Source organism: Bombus pascuorum, chromosome 11 (assembly GCF_905332965.1).
Source record: "Bombus pascuorum chromosome 11, iyBomPasc1.1, whole genome shotgun sequence".
Classification (NCBI taxonomy): Eukaryota; Metazoa; Arthropoda; class Insecta; order Hymenoptera; family Apidae; genus Bombus; species Bombus pascuorum.
This window is the reverse complement of record NC_083498.1, coordinates 12,780,051-12,801,905: the sequence shown is the minus strand read 5'-3', so window position 1 is coordinate 12,801,905 and position 21,855 is coordinate 12,780,051. Positions and strand designations below refer to the sequence as shown.

Genomic DNA, 21,855 nt, shown 5'->3' with positions numbered 1-21,855 from the left:
ATAATAATAATAATATAACTATATTGGAATAAATGGGTAGAAAAAGTAAGCAGTAAAACAATATAATAGCTAAATCATATCTTTTACGATTCATTGTGACATGTGATATAAGGAATATTAGTTTTATTTATTAAAGTTTTTATTAAGTCCATATATTGACGTTTTACGTAATCCTAAATATTTTAGCAAAGTATACAAAATTACTGACAATAAAAGATACGTTTGATATTTATTAGAAATAGTTTGAAATTAAGTATGTCTTATATCATTACATCTTGATTATGATGTTAAAGTGTATGGCTAAGAGGTGTGCAAGCAACTAAAACTTCAGGATGGGTTAGAAAAATTCAGGTATGATCAGTTCGAGAATTGGAGATCAAACTATTAAGCGAAAACAGAAGTATTTGTTTACTGCCAATCCGATTCGATTTCAAATTGTCGATTTGCCCGAGTCTGCCTGAATTTTCCCGACCCATTCCGAATCGATATTTTGAGATTTCGCACACTCCTATTGTCTAATAGGAAACATTAGGTATGCCAATGTTTATGCGACCATTAATCGAGGTGCAATATTCATAGCCATAAGTTCTTGGAAAAGTAATTTTGCCGCATATGGTAGCCTAATTTGAGAAATTTGCGTTTTGTTTTTACATCCTTTGCATTCAAATGTATTATTCCTCAAATTGGCTATTGCGATTAAACCACAAAAGTTACATATATGTATACGATATGGATCCGATACTTCGAATAAACGTTCTCTTAGAAATTGTGCAGCTCCATGGGAAATTTGACAATCACGTTCCATTTCACCAAATCGTAAACCTCCATCTCTGAACATTACATATCAACATATGAATATTAATATGAATAAATAAATATGAAGAACAAAAGAAGTACATATAATTTACCTTGCTCTTCCTTCCATAGGCTGTCTAACTAAAATTTGTACAGGTCCCCGAGCTCTACTATGAATTTTATCATCCACCATATGTTTCAAACGTTGATAATAAGTTGGCCCTAAAAAGACTTGAGCATTTATCTTGCGACCAGTATGACCATTATACATGACTTCATTTCCTCTCAGTTGATAACCATATTCTTGTAAAAGTGTAGAAATTTTCTGTACATTTACAGCGTCGTTAAATGGAGTAGCATCGCCAATTTCACCTACAAAAAGATATATTATAATTAACTTATTGAATATACTACTCATTTTATATAATACTTATGTTGATAAGAATAAAAGCAAATAGATACCTTTATTAGCAGACACCTTCCCCTGTATACACTCAATTAAGTGACCAATAGTCATACGCGATGGGATAGCATGAGGATTAATTATAATGTCTGGTGTGAGACCTTCACATGAAAATGGCATATCTTCCTGTCTGTATTGAATTCCGCAGGTACCTTTTTGTCCATGTCGAGAAGCAAATTTATCACCAATTTGTGGAATACGAACGCTGCGTACCCGTATTTTACAAAATTTATATCCTTCACTGTTCAAAGTTAACATTACTTGATCTACTATCCCAGTTTCACTATTACGTAAAAAGGTTGATGCATCTCGTTTTGTAAAACGTTTTGTCGTACTATCTAACTGTAAATATTAATAGGATATGAGGAGATATAAATAAATTTGATTAATATAATTCCTATATGATTACATACCTCATCGTCTGCTTCTGGAAGAGTGATAGTTTTACCTATAACTACATCATCTCCGGATACGCGAATTCCAGGAGCAATAATTCCATCATCATCTAATTTATCATAAATAGCATTACGCATCCCTTGACAAGTTTGGCGTGTAGGTTTTTCAAATTGCTCTTCTTGATCTCCAATTCTCTTGGATTCTGAATCTTTATAGGATCTATAGAATACAGATCTAAAGAAACCTCTCTCAACAGCACTAGCATTTAAAATGACACTGTCTTCTTGATTATAACCAGTATAACATAATATAGCAACTATACTGTTAATTCCAGCTGGAAGTTCACGAAACCTAAGGTATTCCATAGATCTGGTAGTTACTAAAGGTTTATGAGGATAATATAGTACATGTGCCAAAGTATCCATTCGAACATGAAAGTTTGTAATATATACTCCCATAGCTTGTTTACCCATAGCACTTTGATAAGTATTTCTTGGACTTTGATTGTGATCAGGGAATGGAATAATAGAGGCACACACTCCCAGAATCATTGCTGGATGAATTTCACAATGTGTATATGTTGTACAATATGCATATTCCTTTTCTTGTCTCAAATCTTCAGGGGACATCGCAATCATAACAGTTTCCTCTTCTAAAGTATCAATATATTCAACAACTCCGCTACCAACTAATTCTTGCCAGCCATCATTATTGTAATCTCTTTCTTTTAACATGTCAATATGTCTTTTCTTTAATAGTAAGGTCTGCCCTTCAACAATTAATAAAGGCCTACTGATTCTTCCTGCATCTGTATATATTCTGATTTCACGATCTCTAATATCTCTTATCATAGATACTTCTGATACAATAATGTCCATTTGTCTTCTTAATTTACGTAAAGTAGCCATTAATTGATCTGGGTCTCTGTGAATTCCAACCCAACAACCATTTACGAATATTTTTGTTGCATCAGCTATTGCACTTGGTGCAATTTCTTCTAAATTTTCCATAGACCATTCCTCTAAGAATTCAAGAATTGGTGAAGGTTGAGATCCAACGCTAATATAAGCCATCAATGCTAAATTTTTTACTAGACCAACTGCAGCACCTTCAGGGGTTTCTGCAGGACATAACATACCCCACAACGTATTATGTAATTGACGCGGCTTGGCCAATTTTCCATCTCTTCCAATTGGAGAATTCACTCTTCTTAAATGTGATAGCGTTGACGCAAACGTTAACCTGTTCAATACTTGTGATACACCAGCTCTAGCTTGATGAGCCTTCTTTTGATCTCCCCAATTTCCTGTAGCAAGTGAGTATCTCAAGCCATCAGTAATAATTTTAGTTTTTATGGCAAGTTCAAGGTTGAAATCTTTTCCTCTATCTATAAACTTCTGTGCATACAATCGCACTTCTTTCATTAAATTTTTAAATAGCCCTCTAAATAAGAATGCTAATAACGGACCAGCTAGGTCTAATCTTTTATTACCATAATGATCTCGATCGTCTAATTCTCTTCGACCTAAAGAGGCTGACAATAAACGGTGTACCATGTACCCAAGAAAGTAAGCCTTTTTGGTTTCGCAAAAATCACTTATGCCAACATGTGGAAGCATCTCCTTTTGTAAAATTTCTCTAGCATATTTAATACGTTTTTCTTTAGTTACTCCAGGTCTTGCACCTCTAGTACCAATAAAATTTAGAGCCACGTTTTGTTCTTGTATTACAAATGCCTCATCTAAGGAAGGTTTAACCATTTCCATCATTTCCGGATCATCAAAATCATATATGATATGTTCTAAAATATCGCGATCAGCTACAAATCCAAGTGCACGGAATACAATCATAATAGGAATTTCTTGTTTAATGTATGGGATAATTGCGATAATACGTTGACCTATAGCAGACTTTTTAATACTAGCTCCGCTCTTTGCCATCATATTAATCCACAATGTAGATGTAGGACGTGAACTATGTTCCAAACAAGATCGAATTTCTGATTTATATGCATATTTACCATCTTTCATACTAAAGACATAAACTGTATTTGTTGCCATTTTTTCTTGTGCAATCAGCACTTTCTCTGAACCATTAATAATAAAATAGCCTCCAGGATCTAATGGACATTCATTCAATTCTGTTAAATCACGATCAGATAAGCCAGCAAGTAAACAATATTTTGATCTCAACATAATTGGAATCTTTCCTATAAATGTCTTTTGATGTTGAGTTTCAATAGGATCTTCTCCATCTTTTACAATCGTTTTAGTTATATCTACATACAACGGCGCAGAATATGTCAAATTTCTTAGTCTTGCCTCATTAGGCATCATAGGAGATGGTGCTCCATCTTTTTCCCAATGTGTAGGTTTAGACAAATAAATTTGTTCAAATTTCAACAAGTGTCTAACTGGATTTTCTATTTCGCCCGAAGTATGTTGTGCTTCTGCTTGTAAATCAATTTGTGGCGAGTCTTCAACAATTCGTTGAACCGACATTTCAATAAATTCATCAAAACTGTCAAGTTGTTGTCTAACAAGACCTTTTTCATCAAAATAGGCATTAATAACAATCCAACAGGCTTCCTGCCAAAGTTTTGACGAAATTTCTTCTGCATCTTCATCATCATATTGATCTAAAAAAAAGATATATTTAGTCATAATTTTCAAAAGCTATTAAGATTAATTAATAAATTTCATAATTTATATAACACATAAATTAAGCAGATAAATTACGAAATGAGAAAAATAATGCACTTTCCTATAAAGAGGTAAAAATTAAAAAACGTGTTTGTAGATTAGGTATAATACGCATATCATATTTTTGAATGTTAATACAAATATTAATAATTTCGATATTTTTACATATTAACATCAGTATAAATTCTTACCATCTTCCAGAGAATACATATTGTGGCTATGAGAATTTTATATAATGTTAACAAATGCAGAGTATTATAAATTTTATACTTGCTCGGTGTTCATCCGTGGTGCAATATAAATATTTTTAGACGATCGTAAACCAATCACCAACGCAACCCCTGCTGCCACATTCTGCATTCCCGGAAATGGTTTCAGTCCATGGCAGGGAGGAAATTTTCCTTCTGTTCGTGGTCTCTATATTCCTATGTTCATGATTCAACAAGACGAGAGACGAGGCAGTAAATGTAAACGAAATTTGCTGCGTTTGCAACTATTGGCTGCCGACTAGTGATAATCGAGTGTCTCTAGTGGGGTATTTACTGCCTCGTCTCGTTGAACCACGGTTACATATACGACCATGCGTTGGACGGACGGTTTCCAACGATCGCTACATGTAAAGCTACCAATAGAACGTGAATATGACGTGCTCTATATCCATCGTACACTCGAGTTTACATATTTCCGCGTAAAGTTAACATATCGTGTAAATAAAATATTCAATTTATAAAATGTTTATTATATATATACAATCTTTTCGGTGTTTAAATTTATAAGACTCAATTTAATACTATATTTAATTTATTAATTTAATATTATAATAATTTAGTAATAATACACGTAGCAACAATTAAAGTAAGTTTTGAACACTGTGATGAAGATATATTTGGTAGGGAAAATTTGGATCCTGAAAACAGTGTAAAATTTGTCATTTTAAAAAATAAACTTGTATGCTTATTTTGTATAAAATATGTGTTATTACTTTTATCATTTGGATCTTGATTTCCACATTGGCGATAACCTAATGTTGCTTTTCGTTTTGTTGGAACATATCCTGGAATATACAAACTAGGTGTGTCTAATCGTCCAGTTGATATAAGTTTATTAAAATCTTGTTCTAACGTGCTAGCAATTGGACCTAGATATGTAATTACAAAACATTATTATACATATTTAAGAAATTCCTATAAATTGTATATTTTTTTGATTACCCTTAAAATGCATTAAAAACTGAATGCATGCTCCACTATGTAAAATCTTTGTTTTTCTAGTATCTATGGATAACATCCAATCTGGAACACCCATAATTTTTCTTACATCTTCTAGAAATTGTGCCCTATAGTAAAAAAGTTGTAAAGATATTTGTACGTGAAATTTATGATAAACTAACATGCCACATGTGTACTTACACTACGAAGCGAGGTGGTTTTCTTATATTTGTATACTTCACAATGTCGTTATCAGGCTCAATGTTAGCACATGCAAATCTGTCAGTGCCAAAATTTTTGTCAAAAATAACGATAGATCTTCCCATTGCAGATACTGTTCCTGCTAATGGGAAATTCGAGTCTGTAAAAACTTGTCTTTGAAGTCCTATATCGATAGGACCCAATCGACCTGATATATCTCCTACATAACATCTAAGTGGCAAATCAGGACCACATTCTTGTCTGTACAGATCATCCTGTGAAATAAAATTACTTTTATGAAAGTAAACAATGGCATGTTAAGACAGAAACTTTATATGGTTCTGATTAATATTACATTTAAAGGATCTGCTAGCTGTGTAAAGTAGGGATTCCATATATATCCACCAGCTACACATCTAGTATCCTTTACTTGAACAGCTGCATCTACTCCAACAGGATTTACATATATCGCCCAATTGTGGTTTCTTGTCTACAGTAATATGTTTTTATATAATTCAAAATATATTAAATCTCTTTAAATGCTTTTATTAAGCATTTTATGTACTCACAATATTACGATCATGTTTTCCAGGATGTCGTAATTTTATTTCAATTACCGTTTCACTTTGACTACCATCATGGTGAATAAGTTGTGTCTGTAATTATTAGTGTTAAATCATATTTTATATTTTGATATCATTTAAATTTATAATACCATTCTTATATAGCCATATGCAAAACCTTGTGGATGATGAAAAGATGCAATTGCTCTTAATTCTATAGCCTCAGATGGCGAATATCCCCTTTCTATAGTTGAACAAGCCCATCTTAAAGGAAAGAATTGTTAGAGGATATATATATATATATATATATATATATATATATTTGTGTCTGCATACAATTTAAATATTAATATAGATACCTCAAATTTTTTTGCTTTTTGTGAATCACTATACTTCGACCTAGTATACTGTTTAGTCCAAATAAAGGAAGTATCGTATCATTGAAAGTTTTCATATATCTTTTTCTATTTTCTAAAGTGCCAAACTTTCCACTAAGATCACCCATTTCATATTGATCAGTCGTTCCTTCTCCTGCAGATAGCGTGTTACTTACATTGATACTAAATGGATTCCAATGCCCATACAGGGATGTGCTTTCACATGGAAATTCTAAATCTTGTTCAATCGGAGTCTGAAATACGTAAACTTTCATGAAAATAAATAAAAAACATAAACAAAATTTTATTATATTTCTGTTACCATATGTATGTGATATCCACTCATTTTCCCATCTAGACCATCAAGATTTAGTTCTATATTTGTGATATCATATTCATTTTGTTGTAAGAATTCTAATTTTCCTCTTAGCGAAATTGTTTCTCCATTTCCAAACCAGTCTCTTGCTACTGCTTTGCGATGGTATGTTTCACTAATTCTATATAGAATAATTGATATTTTAGTCATGTTCGTAATAAAATTTATTGGAAATATTTCATATGAAGTTTCTTCTACAAAATTACATTGAACATGCTAGTCTTTCTCCTCTTGCACGAGGTCCATGGTCATCATATATCACTAAACTTTTACCTAATATACTATGGGGACCTGACAGAGGTAACATCGTATCCGTGAAGAGTCTTCGTGTTAATAGACTCCCATAAAGCTTTTTGCCAGCAATGTCGATTGTACTATGTCTTGTTAGGTCACCCACACGACATAATGATGCTTCTGACATTGAACAATATTCACTAGGATTTGAATTCCATTCTACCTGGTAAATTTAAGAGTAAAATTTTTAGTAGAGAGCAATTGTATTATAAATAGAAAACAAGCATATTAGTGTTATTTTATTAATTACTGTACCTTGTAAGGATTATAAGGTTCACCAGCGCTTAAACATCTGCCTGTCCAGTTATAATAATCTTTGCCTGGTGGATTATCATGAACCATCCACCTAAATATTTAATATTAAATTAGACGATATCGACACATATATAATGGCCTTTTCTAGGAAAAAATTTGAAAAACATTATACCTGTGTAATTCTGAATTATTTAAAGCGTTACCATCCGCATGAACTAAATTTTCAATTATAATTGTAGTATCCATTTGAGGGTCATTTTTAGGTTGACGGAAAATTATTTTCCCAACAATAGGATATCTGTATATTACTTGTGCAGTTACCATTGGTATTTGTCCAATATTATCTGGTAAATAAAGATTCAAGGTACCGCAGATCCATGGTACGATGCTCTTATTATCAGTTTCATTATATCTGAGGAGCAACGTGTAATCGTTTTTAATAAGTAAGGGTGAAAATAAAGCGGTAATTATAAAAAGTGAACGTAAATAAGTACTTGTGAAGAACAAGGCTTCTGTGAATCACACTATGTGTCCCTGAGAGTGGAAGGTACGTATCCCAATAAATTCCATTAAGTTTGGCACTCCCTGGTAAAATATCATAATGATAGGATCCTTCTTTACGACCTTGAAGTTTCCCAGAAAGATCACCAATAGCATATTGATCTTGAGTTCCAAGCCCTGAGTTACATAATTATTTAGGCATTGTTGAACGAACAAACTAGACTAAAGTAACGATTTAACTTGTTTACCTGCTGGTGGTACATCCATTATATTGATATTACTTGGATTATACATTTTCTTAGTTGTTTCGCATACTTTGGCAAAGTTATTCGAAGCTTTTATTGGATCTGGAGGTAGTTCATGAATATTATATGACTTTATCTTAGTAGCATAGCGTAATCTCGTTCCTAAATCATTGATCGGTGTCAATGATACGTTAACCCATGTTGGATCGAATGGAGTCACTTGAGACAGGGATACATCTCCTTTGATACCGTGAGAATTAATTAAAGTTCTAAATAGTTAAAAAATATGGGAAAAGATAATTTGATAAACATGTATAAATAAAATAGATAAAAGTTTTTCGTAATAATAAGTTTCACTTACTTGGCAAGGACAGGTTTCCTATGATTAATCTTACTGCAATGTAAAATGGAATCATCGTGTTTCGGATGAAATATGACTAAATATAATTGACGATGTGGTCCGAGTAAATCGGTAGAAGGTAGCAGAGACAACTTTGAATCTTTGTATACGGTTTTATATTCGTTACGATGATCCACAGCTACTTTTATCTTGCCTAAACGTGCATCGATATCACCAATCGCCTTGCCATTGCCCGCGTTATCAGGATCAAAGACAGTTTGTAAAATGTTGCAACTTGATTTGTCTGAATGATAAACATTAAATAAATATATTTAATGAAAGCAAATCAGTGTTTTGCAAATCCGATATATCTTATAAAAAAGGTCGTACCTTTACTAATGTCAAAAATGTCCGTCACATAAATTTTCCAATAATGTTCTGTGTATTTTATACCTTGCAATTTTTTGTTATTAACATGATACAAATTTACGTAAATTATGGTATCGCTAACATTATCACCACCGTGACCACCCAGCCATCGAAACCATACGCTTCCCGCTATAGTTTCGAGAAAACGTGCTTCCGCAAATTTCTCTACATTCTTTTCTAGTACCTAAGAACGTTCGGAGAATTGCAATATTTTCGAAACAAACTTTACATTTTATATTTTAAAAGTTACCGTTATCGAAGCGCAAATGGTTCTGGATGAATATGTGTCTTGGAATATCAGACCTTTGCCCCATAAACCCATTTCTCCGGTTAAACTTATGTTCGGAATTTCCACTGATCCTGTTTCGTTTCCAGGCATATCGAGCGGTCCAACGAGTTCCGTTAAGTCGATAATGCTACATGTTTATAGTAGTGATTTTTAAATAAAACGTGTGACAGCGATATATGGAAAAGAAATTTTTCCAAACAAGAAAAACACCTCTCTCCGATATGTTGTCTACTGCATCTATCGTTTATACGTGTGTAATCAACAGGAAACTGAGTAACTGACCAAAGCCATTGTTGGTCTGGATATTGAAGAGTAGTTTGAAGCGAAAATCGAATTCTTACGGATGTTTCTGTGACTTTTTCGAATCGAATTTCTCCGTGAAGACCGCCAGAAGAAATATATGCGGCAAGACGCAGTGACAAGCCAATGGTAACTATAGAGGAATAAGCATTTACTAAACTATTACTGTGATTATTTATATATTTTCTTAACAGCGTTAAACGCATCTTTTAAAGCTTTAAGAAAGATTTAACGATGATTAACGATATTAAACGTTAAAAATACGTATTTCCTTTTTATATGGACAAGTACTCACCATAATTTAATAAAAAGATCCACCACATTTTGTTAGATCATAAGATAACACTTAAAATACGTTTTTTTTAAGAGTAATTTAAATCTTAATACTATTTTAACATAAATATTTGTGATCTAGACCATACTACGACAAGCTGTTACCTTACAATGAAACCAGTCAAGGCAAGGTTGTCTGTACTTTCTTATTTCTCTGAGCGGTTGTGGTGGGAGTGTTGTGTGGTCGTGAATAAGAAAAATGGTACGTAACTTTCTTATCGAGCAAGTATACAAAGTCATAGCGATTTGTATGGATACTTTGTATTTGTATGGATTATTACAATATATACATGTTACATTATAATCATGATTAATTAATAAATTTATGTATCTATTGTATAAAATAAATGAAACAGAAAAATAATTTTAATTCTATTATTCGTGCAGCACGGTAGAAAAGCGACAAATATGAATTTTTTCCCAAAAATAAAATAAATATATCTAGAGGGTTTTATTATGCATCATATTGTAGTACGTTGTAGTAGTTGGTAATGTGTGTCTGAGAATGTCCTAAAATATAACGATGGACATAATCTCAGTGACATATTTCGGCACATTGAGATAAGAGAAATAAATTCTAAGAACATATTTGTAATACGATTATGTGTCTAAGTAATAGCTGTATTTCTAGTGTATCGATCGTTCATCAGTCTTCATAGAATGTTTTATCATACGATCAGCATCTATCGGTATGTTACAAACTAAAGATTGTAGATATCTTTACAAAATAAAAGTATAGAGTTTGGGAATAGATGCGATTAGTTGAATAATATTTTTAGGTTTAAGCTATCGATATTTCGTTAAATACTGAATTTGGCGGAAGCGAGCGAGCTTCGTTGTATGACACTTATAGCGATCTTAAGCCAGGCTCTAATATTAAGTCGAGCCATATAAATAATTAACAATTTATTCTATCGTACTACTTTGTTATCGAAAGTACGATAGTCGTAAATAATCTTTTGCACAGCATATATCGATTGTTCTTAATTTCCTTTATGACAATTCAGTTTCACGACAATTGAAATAAACTAAACTCGATAAATATCAAAGATACAGGGTTTGTTAACCATTTGAATTCCTGTAATATGTATATAAGAAAGGAGAATACCGAAATATACAGTATACCTTAATGTTTTCTGATCTCAAATATCGGACAGTTATTTTTAGTAACCACGTGCGTTGATCATCCCGGTGCACAAACCGGAAATTCACGTTACTTCTGAAATGGATAATCCTTAAACATTTTCTCTTACTATCGTATTTCATTTATTATTGTAATTCTTAGACAATTTTCATCTCACAATTTTTACAACCTTCATCGATACACGATAGACATATTTGCTATTATATTGCGCATAATATGAGTTAAATATAACTGCGAATATCAAAATTTTGCAAATATTTAGCAAAACTTTTAAATATTAACGCCGCAATTTTTAGTTCGCGAGTTAGAAATTTATGAGAAATCATATTTCGTAAGCGTTGTATCGTACGTAATAATCGAATAGATAATAAGAGTTAAATTAATTTAAACAATTACGATAATTTGATCTTGATTTGCGACGATGGACTCAGGGCAGTGTACTATCGCTTTTGTACGATCGATGACCGGAAAAATGGTGACAGAAGATTTCTTCGATGCTCGATGTATGCATGGCTAATCAGGGTTACGGAAGGCGCAAGGCCGGGGCACCGTCATAATCACTTTCCGAAGATCCTTGACTCACATTCTCGTCTGAGAAGGAAATCTCAGCTGCGAAAAAGGGCTGTAAGGTGTTGGTCGTCGGTACAATCCTCGGCAAACTGTTTTAGTCGAAACATCGAAAGGGTTGCTATTTTGAGGCAGCTCGCACTAAATATGGTCAGATAGGCGTTGGCGTTATACCCGGGCAAAGCACCCCTGCTCAAGCACCAGCCATGTAGTGGGGGAGATCCACCAAAGTTACTTAGACAAGTTCACTTCTATGATTCGGACAGTTGGTTCGTTGTGACCATCTCGTACCATCCTCTTACAAACCAACTGTAGCCATGGTAAGTAAGCGCCGAGTACACCATGATACCATCGTGATTTCGGATTCAGGCGATCAGCAAATATGCGAAAAGTTCTGTTCGTTGAATTTCTTCTATACAGTGGGATATATAGAAAGAAACAGAATGCCGAATATCGTACACGTGACTAGTGGTGGAAACATGATTGACCTGTTGTACGAGGGTAAATTTCGATGAGAGATCGATGAATTAAATAAATTGTGTCTAAATTGTACGCCTGGTGAATAAATTCGTCAAAGTGCAGAACTTGCACCAAACATCGCGTATTTGTGTTAATGAAGTGTAAACAGTGATCTTCGTTAGATTTTTGGCTGTTAGCCATTCCGTACTTGGACCTTATTATTTGCTTTCCATTCTGTGTGTTCAAGTTGTTACATGTACTTTTGGATTTTAATAAATCTTTGCGATCCTCTGATCTATGAAATTCCCAATCGGATTCTTAATTTTTGCATTTCTTAATAATTGGAATTTAATCGTGTATCTAAGTTAATGGACTTTAGGTTTAATCGAATTTTGTTTATGCAAAAATCTGTACTAACGAATTTCATTTAATTTCCATGTACACCTTCGTGTACTTGTTAGATATATTATAAAAGTAAAAATAAAGATAAAAGAATTACGTAACCAAATAGTAATTCGAGAGGCTGTACGGGATAAACGGTCTATATTTGTCCTGGCTTCTTTTCAACGATACCGTACGCGATAGAAGGATCCTATTTTTAACTCTTATGAGTAACGCCCTCCGAATTTTCTTCGATGTTATCCAAGCTAGCTTACTGCCAGCTAAATATAGTAATAACGATAATTCTTTATTTCCGCGTATCCTTCGGCTTTACGATGATTTCCAGTCGATTAATTATTAAATAATAATTGGCAAGATTTTTATTTATTTACCACTTGATTTCTGTTCTTTGCGAGTAATTTATGTTAAATATTTTACCAAACCGACTCTTTCGCTTGTTTCATATTTTAAATAAATTGAAACATTCGTTTTTACGAAAATAATACGACGAAAAGGACTTTTCTACGATTTATCGCAGACTAAGTGCTTTTATTCGACATTTTAATTCAACATTTCGTTTATAATAATTAAATATTAATTTTTTGATAAAACGTGTATTTTAACACTCGAGGAATCGCGAGTTACGCTTGTACAGACGCTGAACGGTGCGGAAGAGTAAGCGGAAGTTTGACTGAAATTTTTACATTTTTATATTCTCGTTTCGTTTCAATAAAAATTACGCCGGATTATTGTAGGCGGATAAAGAGAAGAAGAAGAAGACGAAAAAGAAGGAGGAGGCAGCGCCTGCTCCTGCACCAGAACCAGAACCAGCACCTGCACCAGCGGAAGAAAAGCCACCAACTCCTACCGGTACCCCTAAAGAATCTGGTTCGACTAGAGCAAGTAGTCGGGGTAGCCGCAAAGCTAAACGCACTGGATCCAGTGTGTTTTCTATGTTTACTCAGAAACAAGTTGCCGAATTTAAAGAGGTACGTTCAAATGCCGTTTCAACGATATATAGTGAAACTCCATTATCAAATGCTTGCTGCATCAGTTACCGCAGTTTCTACGAAGGGAAACGAGATATCTCGCTGTATGATAAAGATAAATGAAACGTATTATTTAATAAGTTGGACGTAACGTCGATCGAATCATTTTCGAATAAATAAAATGAAAATTAAAGCGTTGAAGAGTACGAGTTGCAATTATTATTATTTCATTTTGTTCCACCAGGCATTCCAGCTTATGGATCACGATAAGGATGGTGTAATTGGAAAGAACGACCTTCGTGCCACTTTTGACAATGTCGGTCGTTTGGTTACCGATAAAGAACTTGACGAAATGCTAGGTGAAGCCCCTGGTCCTATCAACTTTACCCAGTTACTCAACTTGTTCGCAACTCGCATGTCGGGATCAGGTATCAACATATAAATTTACCAGATCATACGATTAGTCCCTCGTTGCCAGTTTATATATGTATATTAAATTAATCGCAATTTCTTCTATTTTAGGTTCCGACGACGATGAAACCGTAGTTGCTGCGTTCAATACCTTCGACGTAAACGGAAAGATTGATGGTGAAAGGTAAGCGATAAGAGTTATCGGTATTGTAAGATTATTCATTTCTCGAAAAAAAAAAAAAAAAAAAAAAAAAAAGGATAGAGAAAGGAGTAGAAAATTAAAAGATCCCGCGAAATATATCGAAATATCTCGGAAAAGAAGTTGAGCAGCTTTCTAAAATTATGAAAATTATTCGTTTTCCTTCCGTCATAGATTGAGGCACGCTTTGATGACATATGGTGACAAATTCACCGCGAAGGAGGTCAATGATGCTTATGATAATATGTACATTGATGACAAGGGATTTATCGATACGCAAAGCCTTATCGCAATGTTAACTGGCGCGGGAGACGAAGAGGAGGAGTAACTTTAAGCGATCTTCAGCATTAAAAATGTCTGTTAAAAACTCTGTTCATTGAAAACAAAGTCCCGTATTAGCGTTAGGTCTGCTTCATCCATTTCCAAGTGACGAAATTTGATTGAAAAGCGAACACGAATTACTTACTTTTCATTGTTTCTTGACGATGTAGCTTTTCAAAGGAAATACTTCTAAAGATGCAAGTTGCAAAGATCGCGAGAAATGACAGATTAGGTTCTTGGAAGTGGATACAGCCCTTCTGCCGAAAGACGAGGCTTTGACTCTCCATATTATTGTTCATATAATAAAATTATTTTAAAACTTTACAATGATCTTCCTAATTTTGATCCGTCACAAATATCAACAGCAGGAATAGATAAAAATAATAGAAATTTGCAATATCGTTTGTTTGTTAAACATTATAAATCTTCTTCTTCCAAAGTTTTTCAAAGATTTTAAACGATTTTAAACGAAAAGCGATTTTATATAACTCATTGAATTAGAGAATAATTCTAAGATCTATATATCAAGTATTATTGCGTTCTTTGCATTTTGTATACTTGTACAAAGAATAAAATGATGTTTATTAGTAACATATATTGAATAAGATGTAATTATTCATAACTTTGCACATAAAAATATGTCATATTAAATTGTAAATTTTGTTTAATATTGCCTAAATATTGTAATTCCACCAGATGAAATTGTAAGCTGTGCAACGTAGTGATTTGGTCTAAAATTAATTTTTTTATCTCAAAGAAGATAATGGTTTTGTTCGTACGATGTTCTTTTGCTTTAAGTTTGGCACTGTATCAAATTCCATACGTGCCGATGACAAAATATAGCGAACTAAATTTAACTTATAAACACGTTCACGATTATATCGAATAGAAGGAATGGAATCTATCGTTGTATAATTCGTAATGAATAATCTATTGTGGTACTGTTGTTCAATTTAAAATTCCAAGATTACGGAGAATTTCGGTGATCCGAAAATTTCCGCGGTTTATTAAAATTACTCATGCTTGTTCTTTCTATTTAACTTTATTACTATCTTGTTACAAATCCTGTGGACGCATTATAATTTACGTATTTTATATAATCAAATTTCTTCTAACCATTTATCTTAATATTTTAAAGGTTTCATAGATTTGCGATAATAACGTTTTTAAATCAAAACGAACAAATTTTTCGCTTTCAACGTTACTTAAACGTGTACGTGTATAAAATGAAAACTGGAGGAATTATTCTATCGTATCCACGGTTCGCTGTTTTAGTATAGTGAAATATGACATTGCGGAGCTCATAATCTGCGAAACGAAGAAAATATGCCGTTGTCAGTTAATATAGAAAACGACGAGAATCGTTAATAAATACCTTGGTGAAAGTTTCCAGGGATATAGGAAAGAAGCCACAGGCGGTGAGATAACAGGCTCGTCTCGACCTCATGAGTACGAGTTGCAAATCCTTTCGTGCCATTTTTCCAAACTTGTCCATTGGTAAATATATCCATGGTGCGGCGTACGCAGCATTAGCAGTGTTCATGCTTTCTTGTGCTAGGGCATTACAACTGTACGTGAAGATCCATAGCTGACATATGTTAGTCGTTAAGAAAGATACGAGAGAAATGCGCCATGAAAGTGACAGCTTCACCTGTGCATCATGATGCATTACGAGCGTAAATTTTACAGCAACGACGACGAGATATTTAATTTGTTCAAATGGAATGTCTCGTTTTAAACGAGAAGCATAAAACCAGTAACGCTGAATTTGTAATATACTAACCAGAAGCGCTTGATATCCGACGAAACAAATCAATATGCTAAACGTTAACACTTGTCCGAGTATAATTACTGTAAATATCTCTTCGAGCGAGGTACAGAATCCAATGAGAGCTTGATGCTGTTGAATGCATTTTCTAAACAAGGCGTAAAATTCACCCGAAAAATCCAGATTTGTATCTTGATCAAATTTAACTTTGTCTTTCAGGCTTAGCACATTGGCCATTCTGTATTGTAATATGCGAAACTGACTAGCTACGTGTAAGCACATAATGCAAAATATATTGTCGACGCAAAGATAACATACGCCGACCTGATACAAAGTCAAAGCCTGTACGCACATAATAATTACAATATTATTTACAAATACATGAAATCGGCAAAGATTTTTATGTAAAATAGAAACAATATTCTACCTGTATCAAGTACGTCATTTCGTAATATGGCGAGACATTCAATGGTAGGTCCAAGTACATATGAAATATAGGTACCCTATCTGACTCGTTCTTCCCGATATTTGCTAAAATCAGATTGTCGATGAATTAATTTTTTTCTTAGAAACAAACTCATTTAAAGCAGGAAATTGGTAGACTGACATATTAGTGGTCTGAAGATGTAACTAAAGATAGTAGATTGAGAGAGAAACGAGAAGACGCAGACGAAGTAGATGCACATTCGTTTCGCATCTGCTAGGACCGATTTTTCATATTGATTGTAGTTGAAATGCCAGAAATTCTTCTGCATATACACGATTAAATAGAGAAACTTTTTCTTATGTATAAATATAATTAACAATTTAAATAGATCCATGAATAGTCCCAAACTATTGCACGCGATATAAGTGCTGACCTGAAACGTTAAAATTACGAAAGTTACAAGCATTATGTAAAACTCTCGATACACTTACGCTAAAATCTCCCCAAGAGAAATAAAGACCCCTCAATTGTATCCACATACTAAAGATAATTGCGAGAACAGTATACGTCACTAAGGCATTTCTGAACCATTTCTCAACGAGGCTAGTGCTTAACCACAAGCCGACGATCTTTAGATAGAAAACTGCTACGCTGAAAGAAACGTCTTTATGATATTTCAAGCTCATATTGAATTTCAAACGATCAGACACACCGATTTGGAATTTATAGGGAAGTCAGTCTATTAATTATCGAAAAGTTTCGAAAGCAATTGCATCGATATATCGTGCCTTTGATCTTCCAATCGTCCTCTATCCTCATTCGTACGCCTTATATTTTGCGTAATGCATGCGATCAACCAGTTATGCATGATTTAAAACTCACCGTGTGGGGCTGAGTGGTGGGTGGCAGTTGGATGTGGCGACAGGGAAGTAGAAGATTAATATATGTATGTAGTCTGTCGAAGAACGTTGACGTCTTGTGTGTTGTTTTAAGAAAAGAAGATTTGATTTTGAAAGAGTTCGTTAATTCAGTGATAGTGAAAAATCTGTGAATATCTTTATTGCTAATTGTGGGATACGAACGCGTATACAAACAGATATGGGTCAATAGATAATCGATACTCTTATTTATTCATTGAGAATTTACGTGTAATGTACAGCAACGAATTGCTGTACTACCTTCTATACACTGTTTTAGCAACGTAAAGTACGATGCCGCGATACTTAAAATCTGTAACGAACGAAATGGATAATTTGTTTTGTTCTACGATATTTTTACTCGCTTCGTAATAGTAAAAGAACTTAGAGTGGTTGGTATTGTACGATCTTCTATAAAGGTATCCTTATGTCTTCTTTACTCTGTATCGTGCTAGATGCGTTTGCCTACGAATGTCAAAGATAATATAAGTCTACCTATCGAAGAACCAACATACGTATATATGTGCCGTTATAATATATTTTATTATCCTTTTAAATCTATCGAGCAACTTATTTGTCTTATTTCTTTAAAACGTTTTGTTAAAAAGTTCGCGCCCGTTTACTTCTACGTTTTTATGTTTTCTTCACATGTCCTTTAGTTTTATATATTTAATAGTTAACGTTGGCATACTATTATACGTAGTACATAATACGCAGTACATGAACAGGATCGATGAATTATGCATGATTCCTGGATTAAGAGACCCTCTGTGAAATCGAACCACTGTCAACAGCTGTGCTGCTTTGGGAAAGGGAAACTTTGCATGTTAAACGTAGCATGTAAGACCAGGTAGTTGTAATTTTCATCCAATTTTTAGGAAGGCAGGGAATAAGATCTATAGGGAAAGAGCTAGTGGTCTTTTGATACATTAGAAGCGTACCAATTGAGAACGAAGGAAATGGGGATAACGGATCGACTTGTGCCGTGATCTCTGTTTGTCATACGATCAATGTTGAATTCAATTACTTTGTCGATTAACGAGATAAATTCCTGAAATTTATCGGAAGAATCCGGATTTGAATCTTGGCCGAGTTTATCCTTGTCTCCTAATGTCGTCGTATTGATTATTCTGTACTGTAATATACGAAATTGGGTAGCCACATGCAGGCATATAACGTATGCCTTCATGATACAAACATAGAGCCTGCAGAAATGCAACGAAAATATGCATATCATCATATCAGTATGCATTGTCTTAACAAATTTCATATGCATACTTACATTTCGAAATGCGTACACTTTAATACAATGGTATATTGTTAAAATGAAATGAATTTTCAGTTAAAAACTTGTTTCGTTTTCTTTTTCTTTATATTGTGACGCAACTGTAAGATATCGCAATATAACTACAGGTATTCTTTTCATGTGCGAGAAAAACATTTAATATATTTTGATACGGTCAGATCATGTACACGTAACATATCTAGTGGAAACTGATAGGTAATATTGATATTTGATTAATTTTTATTGTTACAGAATTCCAGTCCTTTTCAATCAATTTAATTTATAATTTACGAGGACGAACACTGATCTCTATACAAGGCTATGCACGACACTATTTACACTATGTACACTGTCACGATTAATGTATGTCACAGAGTCTCACGCTGTCTCAGCAGTGTAAAATATGATGCGGCTGTACTTAGCACCTGCAAAAGACGAAACGCACGAATGATTTTAGTTTCACGATATTTTTCATAGAAAATGAAGCGATGTATTCAAGAAATTCGATCGTGCTTTAATCTTTAAAGCGTAGTCGTTGCAACCATATGTATACCGATAGATTTTTATTTGAGTTTTAAATTTTATTTAACTTCTCAGCCTTACAGCGTTACTTACGCTAGTGTATGTTTCTAGAGATACGACGAAGAAACCTTTGCCTGTTAAGCAACAAGGTATGTGCGATCGCAGGATAATCAGAGTCAGATCTTTTCGCATCATTCTTCCGCTTGTGGACATTGGCAATACCAGCCAAGGTCCTTCGTACGCTGCGGTGGCTATGCTCGCACTTTCTCGTATGATACAGTCACAGCTGTAAGTGAACATCAACAATTGGCATAGGCATGCCATTGTATGACAAATGAAAATCACGCGTATCGAGGTAGATGCGTCTGCCTGTAAAAAGATATTATAATACATTCGTAAACATAAGTAATAACGATAACCGTAAATGATGCTGATAGTACGAAGTATTGTAGTCAGTAACAATATTAGAAATTCAAAACTCATTACCTCGGATTTTTGTATTGATCGTAGAAATCTTCTCTCTAAAAGATATAAATGCATATAAAAATTAGTCGTTCGTATCAACGCGCTATACTAACCATAAGCACCTGATATCCATCGAGGCAAATTAACAAGCTGAACATCAATACTTGCTCCAGAATAATCAAACTGAATACTTCCTCTAATTTCCCGCAATACGCTATAAGCGCCTGATGTTGCCGTATATATTTTTTGAAAATGCTGTAACATTCATTCGCAAGGCACGATGATCCCGTATTTAATATTTTATCTCTACTTTGTTTCACTTTGTCCATTAAATCTGGCATGTTTGCGATTCTATACTGCAATACTTGAAATTGACCAGCCACGTGTAAATTCATGATGCATAAGAAATTATCGAAACAAAAGTAACTTATTCCAATATGATATAAAGATAAAACCTACGAGTTTCGATCAAAGTAATATCATTCAATAAGATCGTACGATAATACAATATATCGATAACATGGCAATACCTGTAGAACGAATATTATTTCATAGTATGGTGTTACGGTGACTGGCAAGTCAATCCACATGTTGAATGGAAGCACCCTGTCTGACTCGTTTCTTCCAATATTTGCTGAAAAAGATGTTTAAGTAACTTGTTTTTTAATATACATATGCATATACGCGCATAATAACGGTAAAATTTCCAATAACTTTGTACGAGGAAAAACGTACAGACACTTCGTATTTTAATAAGAATAAGAATTTGCAAATTAGATTATATTTTTATCCGTCTTGATTAGTCGACTTACCGATAAGTGGGTTAATGATGTAAGAGGCAACAGTGGCCAGAGTGAAAAGTGTAAAGAAACAAACGAAGAATGTACATTTTCGTTTACAACTGATTACAATTTTTCTTTCGTAATCGTTGTAATTTCCATGCAAAAATTTTCGTTGCAGGTAAAATATCAAACGAAAAAAATCTTCTTTATGCGCAAGCAAAACGAGTATCTTGATAAACGGCATCGTTAACGACAATATATTGCACGCATCGAAAAGACAGGCCTATGAAAAGTCGATGTAAGGTGTTAGAAATAGGATCGCTTAAAGATAGAAACGCCTATTATTTCTAGCGTGTAGTATATTTGTTCGCTACGATAAATAACGCATGCATTTACTACGGTAACGTAATCACGAGAGTTTTCAGACTACACTGTATTTATATTCTACAATGTACAATTTAAATGTACTTACGGCGATACACAATTTATTTATATAAAAGAAATGATATTAATTTATTGTCGATACACTTACGCTAAAATCTCCCCACGAGTAATACATGTCCGTGGTCTGCAACCACATGGCGAAGATGATCGCGACCAACGTGTAACCCACCGTAATATCCCTAATGCGTTGCTCGGATCGTTCGGTCGCCATCCATAATCCTACGAGCTTCATAAAAATCGACGTCAATCTGACAGATATATCGTCTGTCTTGATAAAACTCATCGTATCCCTAATAACCGGCTGCTATTGTACGTTCGGATATTGAACTCGTGCACTCGTACACACTCTACATTGATTGTTCCAATGTATCGGAGACGATCAATCGCTTTGATCTAGTCGCGTCTTTATTAAGCGATTGTTCGCTTCATATTTATTTCATTACCATCCATAGCCGATAATTTAGTAGAGTGATAATAGAACAAAGAAAAATAGAAGGGAAGAGAAGAAGAAGAAAGGGAGTAAAAGATATCGATGATACACGAGGCGAACGATGTATGGATTGGACTGATGCGTTATGCATGATTACGAGAACCGTTCGACGTACAGCCGCGTCGCTTTACAAAAGGAAAATTTAACAATAGCTTGGTAAATTATAGCGTGCGATTTAAGAAAATTGCAATTTACTTTGACTTTGTCGAAAGGTGGA

At 33.9% G+C, this 21,855-nt stretch overlaps 5 protein-coding genes across 5 annotated transcripts; 1 reads left to right on the top strand and 4 right to left on the bottom strand.

Annotated features, from left to right (window-relative positions):
* Positions 1–210: 210 nt before the first annotated feature.
* Positions 211–4,728, bottom strand: LOC132911938 (DNA-directed RNA polymerase II subunit RPB2). The gene is made up of 5 exons (XM_060968987.1): positions 4,548–4,728; positions 1,672–4,292; positions 1,258–1,600; positions 909–1,167; positions 211–830 (listed from the first exon to the last, which is right to left on the bottom strand). The coding sequence occupies exons 1-5, from the start codon at positions 4,564–4,566 to the stop codon at positions 545–547; spliced, it is 3,528 nt and encodes a 1,175-aa protein (XP_060824970.1). The 5' UTR covers positions 4,567–4,728; the 3' UTR covers positions 211–544.
* A 443-nt stretch (positions 4,729–5,171) lies between these two features.
* Positions 5,172–9,863, bottom strand: LOC132912085 (uncharacterized). The gene is made up of 17 exons (XM_060969191.1): positions 9,396–9,863; positions 9,107–9,329; positions 8,738–9,020; positions 8,380–8,645; positions 8,125–8,308; positions 7,803–8,042; positions 7,631–7,721; positions 7,288–7,538; positions 7,028–7,202; positions 6,688–6,959; positions 6,481–6,592; positions 6,335–6,421; positions 6,121–6,255; positions 5,766–6,040; positions 5,568–5,692; positions 5,339–5,494; positions 5,172–5,263 (listed from the first exon to the last, which is right to left on the bottom strand). Exons 1-17 carry the CDS (start codon positions 9,522–9,524, stop codon positions 5,172–5,174), a joined length of 3,096 nt encoding a protein of 1,031 aa, XP_060825174.1. The 5' UTR covers positions 9,525–9,863.
* Positions 9,864–11,938: 2,075 nt separating this feature from the next.
* On the top strand, positions 11,939–14,865 carry LOC132912008 (myosin regulatory light chain 2). The gene is made up of 5 exons (XM_060969089.1): positions 11,939–12,098; positions 13,374–13,607; positions 13,852–14,035; positions 14,130–14,202; positions 14,392–14,865. The coding sequence occupies exons 1-5, from the start codon at positions 12,096–12,098 to the stop codon at positions 14,543–14,545; spliced, it is 648 nt and encodes a 215-aa protein (XP_060825072.1). The 5' UTR covers positions 11,939–12,095; the 3' UTR covers positions 14,546–14,865.
* Positions 14,866–15,561: 696 nt separating this feature from the next.
* LOC132912007 (odorant receptor 13a-like) lies at positions 15,562–17,901 on the bottom strand. The gene is made up of 6 exons (XM_060969088.1): positions 17,225–17,901; positions 16,914–17,166; positions 16,734–16,837; positions 16,322–16,648; positions 15,914–16,189; positions 15,562–15,846 (listed from the first exon to the last, which is right to left on the bottom strand). The coding sequence occupies exons 1-6, from the start codon at positions 17,417–17,419 to the stop codon at positions 15,781–15,783; spliced, it is 1,221 nt and encodes a 406-aa protein (XP_060825071.1). The 5' UTR covers positions 17,420–17,901; the 3' UTR covers positions 15,562–15,780.
* Positions 17,902–19,157: 1,256 nt separating this feature from the next.
* Positions 19,158–21,855, bottom strand: LOC132912013 (odorant receptor 13a-like). The gene is made up of 6 exons (XM_060969095.1): positions 21,237–21,855; positions 20,735–20,987; positions 20,453–20,556; positions 20,036–20,377; positions 19,551–19,826; positions 19,158–19,360 (listed from the first exon to the last, which is right to left on the bottom strand). Exons 1-6 carry the CDS (start codon positions 21,429–21,431, stop codon positions 19,304–19,306), a joined length of 1,227 nt encoding a protein of 408 aa, XP_060825078.1. The 5' UTR covers positions 21,432–21,855; the 3' UTR covers positions 19,158–19,303.